At 40.3% G+C, this 9,678-nt stretch overlaps 1 protein-coding gene across 1 annotated transcript; it reads right to left on the bottom strand.

Moving 5' to 3' along the window:
- Window positions 1–308: 308 nt before the first annotated feature.
- LOC119964403 (uncharacterized protein C1orf146 homolog) lies at window positions 309–7,527 on the bottom strand. Its single transcript, XM_038793820.1, has 5 exons — window positions 7,487–7,527; window positions 6,905–6,998; window positions 5,475–5,646; window positions 4,374–4,452; window positions 309–573 (listed from the first exon to the last, which is right to left on the bottom strand). The coding sequence occupies exons 1-5, from the start codon at window positions 7,514–7,516 to the stop codon at window positions 454–456; spliced, it is 495 nt and encodes a 164-aa protein (XP_038649748.1). The 5' UTR covers window positions 7,517–7,527; the 3' UTR covers window positions 309–453.
- Window positions 7,528–9,678: the final 2,151 nt, after the last annotated feature.

Below are 9,678 nucleotides of genomic sequence, written 5' to 3'. Positions count from 1 at the left end.
TATATTCCATACAAGTCTGAACGAACTGAATTTGTATTCCTCCACTACATGTTAGTTGTTACCACAAGTATTTTCAACCTTTATACCTTGGCTACTACATTGCATTTTACCAGCCCTCTGGAGGAGACAAGCAAGGACAATCTAATTTACACCCATTAAAGGTTACATCATGTTATGAATATGGTTGACAAGTTTGATTCTGCGTGTAAATAAATATTATCACTTGAATACTAAGTTTTTAAATGGATAGTGTTTCAACCGATTGGAGAGTATTATGAATAACTAAAGGAAGTGATGTTTGAGACAAAAAAATTGTTACATCCAAATAATTTTATTTCCAACTTTCTAACAAATTAGCATGTTAATGACAAATATATTTAATTGAAAATATTTCTAAATAATTTTATAGAGCACAAGGCATCGTGAACCAATAACACCATGTATTTGTTCACTTTACACATCTAATAGCTGTCGCTTGTGAAGCATCTCCCAGACAGGACTCCGTTCTATGATCTGAGCTCGGATCATGGCAATGCGGTCACGAACACTGTCCACATGTGGTTTACATGTCACCTTCATCAGGAATAAGTGTTTAAATCATTATTTATTTAACATGATATCACAGAATTGTTACAGCGCAGTTGGCCCATCTCGTCTTCACCGGCTCTCCAAACGAGCATCAAGACTTAGTATCATTCTTCTAACTTTTCCCCGTATCCCTGCACAATGTCCTCTTTGATGACTCAATTGAACCTGCCTCCACCACACTTTCAGGAAGTGCATTCCAGATCCAAACCACTCATTGTGTGAAAAAGTTTTTTCTCACATCACATTTGCTTCTTTTGCAAATCACTTTAAATTTGTGCCGTCTCGTTCATGATCCTGTTACAAATAGGAACAGCTTCTCCTAGCTACTTGGTCCATGATTTTGAACATCTCTATCAAATCTCTTCTCTGCTTTCTTTTCTCCGAGGAGAACAGTCCCAACTTCTCCAACCTATCCTCATAACTGAAGTTTGTCATACCTGGAACCATTCTGGTCAACCTCTTCTGCACTCCAATGCGTTCACATCCTTCCTATGGTGTGGTGCCCAGAATGGTACATCTTCCAGCTGAGGTCTAACTAGTACATTGTATAAATTCAGCATAACCTTCTTGGTCTTGTACTCTACTCTCCTATTAATTAAGCCCAGAATACTACATGCTTTATTAATTGCTCGCTCCACTTGTGCATAAGTCATTAAAGGTGGCGGACATATACAACCAAGTCCCTCTGCTTCTGAACGCTCTTAAGAATTTTGCCCCTTACTTTATATTGTCTCTCCATATTCTTCCTACAAAAACATTTCTCCACTTTGAACTTCATCTGTCAACTCCACCAACTTGTCTATGTCCTGTTGACGTTCTACATTGTCTTCACAGTTTACAATAACTCCAAGTTTTGAGTCATCTGCAAATTTTAAAACTGTCTCCTGTACACTAAGATCCAGATCATTAATATATATCAGAAATGGAAAGAGTCCCAATACCAACCCCTGGAGTACAGCATGACAAACCTTCCTCCATCCCAAACAATATCCATCAACAGTTCTCTGCCTGCTATTATTCAGCCAATTTTGTATCTACGTTGTTGCTGTCCCTTTTATTCCATGAGCTATATCTTTACTCACAAATCTGTGTGGCACCAGCGAATGCCATCTGAAAATCCATGTACGGTATATCACCACATTACCCTCATTGACCCAGTTACCACCTCAAAAAACTCCAGCAAGTTTGTTAAACACAATTTTCCCTATAGAAATCTATGCTGGCTCTTCCTAATCAATCCATATTTTCCGATGCGACTGCTAATTCTATCCCAAATAATTGTTTCTAGAAGCTGGCTCACCACTGATATTAAACTGACGAATCTAATTGCTGGGACTATCCTTACAACCTTTTTTGATTAAGGGTGTAACATTTGCAACTCTACAGTCTTCTGGCACCCCCCTCCCCAGCCCGAGTCTAGAGAAGACTGGATGACAGGGCCGGAGCCCCTGCAATTTCTCACTTCAATATCCTTGGATGCATCTCATCTGGTCTGGGTGCCTTGTTAACTTTAAGTGTTGACAGTCTACTCAACACTTCCCCCTGATCAATTTTCCTCATCTGTCTCCATGGCCTGGGTAGCATCTACCTCCTTAGTACAGACAGATGCAAAAGTATTCATTTGTACCTCACTATGCTGCCAAACACCTCGTGTAAACTCCTTTTTTTGTTCCTTTATTGGCCCTCCTCCGTTTACCATCTTTTTACCATTTAAAAGCCTACATAGGGATTCCTGTATGACTGTCAGTGTCATGTGAGAGTACCTTTAAGAAATGGGTGTGTGTATAAATATCTGTAGAATACCTTTAAGAAATGGGTGTTTACTACTGCAGTGATGTCAGAGTGTGGGTAGAGCTGGGATGTCCGCTTTTTACTTTCATTTTAGGCTGTTTGCTGCAGGGTGTGCTTTCGTTTCATTTTCAGTGTTGGAGCTGAAGCCAGACAGAGCAGGTGTACTGTTGATCTCTCTGCCATGAAAATACTATCTCATGATCATTTAGTGAATTCAGAATTATAAATGTTTTCAGTAGTGACTTTAACCTTATGTACTTCTGTTAAAGGCTTTGTTTTTAAGTCGTACGGATGTTAAAAGGAAAGCTTAAAGGATTACTTAGTGTCGTAGTCTTTGGGGGTTTTATTTGAATTGATGGTTGCTATGTTCTGATGTTGCTATGTTCACTATGTTTTGAAAAGGTTAACTTGAGTTTATAGAATAAACACTGTTTTGCTTTAAAAAAAATACTTTTCCATTTCTGCTGTACCACACCTGTAGAGTGGGCCGTGTGCTCCCCATACCACAATCTATAAAAAGTTATGGGTCAGGTGAACTCCATGATACACTTTGGGTTTTCTAAACCCTGGCCCATAACAGTCAGTAAATACTTGGATATTTATAGAAGTACTGTGGGAAAAAAGACATTAGGTCAAAGCTTTTCATCTTGCAATCACAAGAATACCAATGACAAGGGAACAACCAGTTCATCCTGTACGAGAAGAGGTTGGTTAATAAGTGGACTTTGGGGGGGCAGCACGGTGGCGCAGTGGTAGCATTGCAGTCTCACGGCGCTGAGGTCCCAGGTTTGATCCCGGCTCTGGGTCACTGTCCGTGTGGAGTTTGCACATTCTCCCCGTGTTTGCGTGGGTTTCGCCCCCACAGCCCAAAAGATGTGCAAGGGTAGGTGGATTGAACATGCTAAATTGGCCCTTAATTGGAAAAAATTGGGTACTCTAAATTTATTTTTTAAAAATAAAAAAAATAAGTGGACTTTGGAGTTGCCTTGCAATAGAGAATGCACGCATTAATGGTGACTGACAGTTAAATTCGAAGCATTGTTTGAAAATTTAAACTAGGCAGCTTGACTCTGATTGGTCAAGAGATTGCCCTGAGGAATTAACTAGTGAATGGCTATCACTTTTATTTAGCTGCAACAGGTGTAGTGTGTGTACATGCTCACTGTCTGCAAAGAACGGCCCTGTGTAATATATGTAGCTTCCGGTACACGCAAACGCGCCATACTGTGAGCACAATTGACAATCAAATTGGTCGGCAATGTAATTTTTAGCATGCTTGAGAATTATTTAGCAAATATTGTCCGATCACAGAATCACATCTAATGTTGGACTCTATGTTTCAAGTTTTTCAAGCATAAGCTGGTTGGGTATGGTCGATACAGTGCCCGTGTGAACAGCAGAAGGGACATGTTGTTTGAAATGATCAGAGAGTCTTTGGGACATACGACCTACATACGTATCATCACACTGGCACTGAAATTCATATACCACATTACTCATTTATGTGATAGGCAGACCGTCTTTTTAGCTTGATGACCAGTGTTAGTAGTGAATTCCACTCATGTCGCTACTGCAGAGTTGAAGCGTGAATCAGCTAGCTTCATCTATTGCTCAGTTCAGTTACTATGAACTGGTGCATTCTCCATGGCAATGTCTCGATTAGTCAGAATCCACTTGCCAACTGATCAGCACTCTCTTCACAAGTTGTTGTTTCACCTGACATTGGTATTCTTGCAATAGTCCGGATGAGGACAAGATGAAAACTTAGGCAAAACGTCTTTTTCAAACAATGCTCAACTTCTGAAATACCAACGACTATATTTATAGAAATTAAAACTCCATCCTGTTACTAAATAGTTGTGCTAACAATTACATTTATCCGGAGTAAAAGTATTGCACCATAATTGCCTTATGTTCATGCGTAAGATCATCAATATGCCAATATGCAATACTCCAATGATTTGTGAATTCTTAACTATTAAGGGTTTACTTACCTTGGCTATAGTGAGCATACTATTAACCATATCACCAGCATTGTGTGCAGGTATAATTCTCAGATTACTACCTAAAAACCTGCAAAAAGAAACACTTCTGAAACTGGTCACCCAAGGGAAACAAAGGTAATTTTTTAAGATACTAATTTCTCAATAATGAATTGTTCTTTAAGCTAGCTTTTTTTCTCTAGTAGTACAGTAGCGGTGTTAGCATGCAGTCCTTTGTTTAGCTGGCAGTTCAGTGTAGTAATGGGAAATTAGTGCATTATTGGAAGTGTATCTTGATTGATAGTAAAGATAATAAAGCCGGAACCTCCACATCAGAGATATTAAATGGTGGCTCTGCCTACCAGCTAAAGTAAATCTAAAATATCTCATGATACTAAATGAGCAGAAAGTCCGGCCTTCTTTCTGAACCCAGTACCACCAAACACAGATCATGTGGCCAGTCTTTGCAGAAACCTGTGGGTAAGTTGATTTTGTTTGCCTGCGTTAATGATGACTGCGTTTCAAATGTCATCTCCACACCGCCACCAGATTTTCATGTCAGCACTCTTCCCAGCTGGCAGTACCCTCGAGCATTCCGTGACAGGCGAAAATCTGATAATCAGGGCATTCCAGGTACATACCAGATATCAAGTGCCAGATGTACTGATTTCACTGTGCACTGCATATCTTTCAGTTACACAGAAGAAAATGCTATATTTCTGTTGCATATTCATAAGGCAGCCAGTGTGGCGCATGGAGAATCGTAAAATTAAAAAGGAATAAAATATACCGAAAACGTATCTTAACTAAGCATCTGGCATCTATAATCGACATCCTGCAGATCAACAATTTTCACTTTAAAGATGTATAAAACTTGTTTAATTTTTAGTCTGCAAGGTTTTCTAAATATCAAATAAGAGCAAAATACTACTTTCTACAAAGTTTTTTGATTTAAATTAATAGTGACAACAGGAACCCTCATTAACAGCAGTAATTGTGCAGAAATGTTTTGCTGAAACATCTTATTTGCTCAAGAAATTTACTAGTTTTTGAATAGCTATTTTTAGTTCATCTATAAATCATTCATTTTTAAATACAGCCATTCAATTTCACCTTTGTTGAATTTTCAATAGTATTTCCCATTCTTTAGGACCATAAAGGGCTGCAGCCAAGAGCAGGAAACTGTTGCGATGAATACGGACAAACTGTTCAATCCGCTCTATCAGTTTTGTTTCTGCACAATTGTCACAGAAATCTTGAATCTCCACTATGATAAAGGCAATACCTGAGAAAATTATAAATAGTTAATGAAACATTTGTTTTCTAAAAATGGCCTCAGTGAATCATGGATAGTGTTTTGCAAGTGGTGTCAAACGTCTGCCATCTGCTTTACGATCACCACCAGAGACATCGTCCATCAGTGATTGTGAAGGTCAATGCAGCTCTGAAGCCTTCAATGTTATTACATCTCATTTATTTTGAATAAAATACAGCAGACATATGCCCCAAACTTCTTCCAAAGAGCATGATTTCTCTAAACATTGTTGTTAATCAATTAAATTCACACAGCTGTATGTATACCTGCACAAAATAATGGGTCAGGTATGTACCCTTCACTGCGGATGACAATGGAGTTGTAATACTCCAAGGTAGACGGCAGAGATTGTGGTCGGAATTCTCCAGCCATTCCTGCTGGCAGTGCCCCCTGCTGCGGGTCTCCCGGTGGTGTGGGGTGGCTAAAAGAGAATTCCCATTGACAGCAATGGGCGCAGAGAATCTGCACCAGCGAACGGCGCGCTGCCTCCTGCTGCCAAGAAACATGTGGTTGGAAGGCCAGCAAAGCCCACCCTATATTTTCTGCATCGCTATTTATTACAGGTTATAGAAGGCTTCACAAATCACTTTGTAGTAAAAGGTAGTATTGAGTTATAGCACATGTACAGACAATAATTTGCGGTTATATGATTATGATATCTCCGCTACTCCAATTCTGACCTTCAATGGCCTAGTCCTCAAGTCCTGTAATTCACTACCTAAACTTCACTACCTACTTTAAGACAGTTCTTAGACCAAGCTTTTGGTTATTTTACTACATTAAAGGCACAATAAAAATGCAAAGTCTGCTGGTACAATATGGAGACCAGAAATGTGGTCTAAGCAAGGTCCGATACCAGATTAATATAATGTCTCTCTTTTCAAGTTTATCCTTCTAGAAATGAACCCCAGTACTTGGTTTGCTACTTTTTTGGGAGCCTTATTAAATTGTTACATTTAGCAATTTGTGTAAGTATACTCTTCAATCCCTAGCTTCTCTATCTTATTCAGACCTTTATTATTTAAAAATGTTGAAGTTTATTTCCATCAAAATGCACCGCCTCAGATTTATCAATGTTGAAATTAATGTGGCAATTACATGCCATTCTCCCATGCAGCGAATACTACACCACAATGGAATGCGGCTATTGTATGTTCCAACAGAAGTTGCTAACATATTGTAGAAACATAACGATTATACAATAAACTACCAGTTGAATTAATCGTACCAGAAGGTGGGAAAATGACTGATCCAGTTACCACAGAATCAGAGAACCTAATTCGTTGGTGCTGATTAGACAAAGACAAAATAGCTTCATGATGCTAGAAAAGAGTGAAAAGCAAAGTGCTGCATTATTAGTATGAGCGAAAATCAAAATAATCCACCTGTTAATTCATTAAATAATTAACTATAAATGACTATTTTAAAAAGGTAAATGTTAACAGTTTTAAGTTTGGTATCAAGTGTAAAACAATTAAAAGTTCTACAAATAATTTGGTACTGTACTGTTCTATGTTCTATGAGTAGGACCAAATTTGCAGTGGTAAAGATCTGTATTATCCTAAACTGAAAGATATTTATCCCAACCCCAAGAGCTTCAAACCAACCCCAAGAGCGTTAAACCAACCCATGAGCTTAAAACCAAACCAATCCCCGGAGTTTAAAACCGGCCCTTCGCCCATTACTGTAACTCGGTAATTCGCTCCATCAGACAACGGGCGGAATGTCAGGAGCTAATCCCAGTCGGAGACCAACATTTAAACTCCCTTCAAACAACCGCCGCGCAGGCACGAGTAGCGCGCGCCTCCACCTGAAGGGCGGCGCTGACGATCACGGCCATGACGCGCTCCCTCTGTGACACTATTGAACGCGCTTTGCTGTGACATCACAAATCTGTCCGTTACGTGACGTCGCAAAACGCGCGCCGCCCCTCGGGCCGTTGACGTCACCGAACCGGGAGAGGCGGCGCCACATCTGCGTTTGGCGCCAATGGCGGCTGCTGCACAGTAATGAGCAAAAACTCTGCTGTGTGATGTAGAATATAACTAATGACCATCGCATATGAAATTCATGTAAATGGTAACACCGCTGCTTGCTTTTCTACTTCTAAACAGAGCGAGGCCAATAGCTCGGGTTCAATTCCTGTATCAGGGGTGATTATTCTTGAAGACCTACCTTCTCAACCTTGCCCTCGCCCAAGGTGTGGCGATTTTCAGGTTACATCACCATCAGTCAGCTCTCCCGCTCAAAGGGGAAAGCAACCCATGTTCATCTGGGACTATGGCAACTTTACACCAGTAGGGAAACAAAATGAGCAACAAATAATACTCCAAAATTTAAAAACCTTTCCAGAGATGCTTAGGCAAGAGCAGTGTCATAATCATGTCCTGTAGCCACTTGGTCAGATAGTAACATCTTAGAAAGCAACGTTATATTTACATAGCATTAAGTAGGACAAAGAACCACGCTTCCTTTACTGCAGAGATTAAGAAAACAGGAAGTGAGCAGATGGGTTAGAGAGCAACAATGAAGCATCTCTGATGCAAAGTTCATGGAAGTAGCCCTAAATGGCATGTATAAAATATTAAACTAAGCTACCATACTTGCAGAAGAAGAATTAAGGGGTTGAACCAAATGGTACTAAAGTCAATGTCCAAGGCTTGTGAATAGAAGTAGACACATAAATCTCAACCAATGTTGAGCTGGAATGTGGATACCTACTAGTTACACAGGCTAGACTTATTAATTTACTGTATGTACATCTAAAATACTCTCCATGCATACATTTTTGGTGCTCCTAACTGTCCTTTGGATTTATCCAATGAACTACATTCGTTAAGGGTCTAGGTTCAGCTAACTCATCCGCTCGTTTTAGATTACAGAGAACCCATCTATGGAATTGTAGAGTGCTGAGAGTATAGAATAGAATTCCTACAGTGCAGGAGGTGGCCATTTGACCCATCGAGTGTGTACTGACCCTTCAAAAGAGCACCCTGCCGAGGCCCATCCTTCTGTCCCATCCCCGTAACCCTGTGCATTGATCATGGCTAACCCAGCTAACCTGTACATCTTTGGACTGAGTGGAAACTGGAGCACCGGGAGAATATGCAAACTCCCCACACAGCCACCAAAGGCCAGAATCAAACCTGGGTCCCTGGTGCTGTGAGGCAGCAGTGCTAATCTCTGATGTGGAATCATCAAGCATAACAATTTAAAAGCGAGTTAGGAAATTGGCAGCAAATATTCTGCAGTTACAGCCTTGTACAAAGTCACTATTTTTTAAGTACTATGCATGTAGTCTGGATAAAGTCCTGGAAACAATTTGATAAGTAGGTAATTGTGGAAGTCAGTGGGCTCATACTTTGACTATACTACCCTCATACCCATACACACTAAGGATTCCATCCCCTGCTCGGTTTGTCTGTCTCAGTCATTATCGTTTTAATTATGCAACCTTCCACAACATCATTTGTTGTATTTTTCCCTCAACTGAGGATTCCCTTCCACTATGGTCGAGAGGACCTTTGCCTGTATCCACATTCCCTGCATTTTTGCTCTCACCTTGCTCTCCCTCCCAGAATGATAGGGTTGCCCTTGTCCGCACCTTACCAGCCTTTATATTCAACAGATCATTGGCTGCCATTTCTGACCCCTCCATCACTAAAAGCATTTCCTCTTCCCTACCATTTCAACATTCTGAAAGAACCATTCTTTGTGATGCTCTAGTCCATTCTTCAATTACCCCTTACATCCAACCTCCTTCCCATTCAAATGCAAAAGATATAACATCCCCTTTTACCTCCACTCACCTCACCCATTCAAGGCGCAAAACATGTCCAAGTATATTTCCAATTTAGTATACTATTGACTGCTCACAATGTCGTCTCCTGTACAGTGAGAAGATCAAATGTTGGTTGGGTGACCACTTTGCAGAACTCCTCCATGCAGTCCCCAAATGATCCTGATCTTTAGATCTCCACCTTCGGTCCTTGGCCTGCAGTT

The sequence above is a fragment of the Scyliorhinus canicula genome, chromosome 4, assembly GCF_902713615.1.
Source record: "Scyliorhinus canicula chromosome 4, sScyCan1.1, whole genome shotgun sequence".
Taxonomy (NCBI): Eukaryota; Metazoa; Chordata; class Chondrichthyes; order Carcharhiniformes; family Scyliorhinidae; genus Scyliorhinus; species Scyliorhinus canicula.
This window is presented reverse-complemented; position numbering and strand designations above follow the sequence as displayed.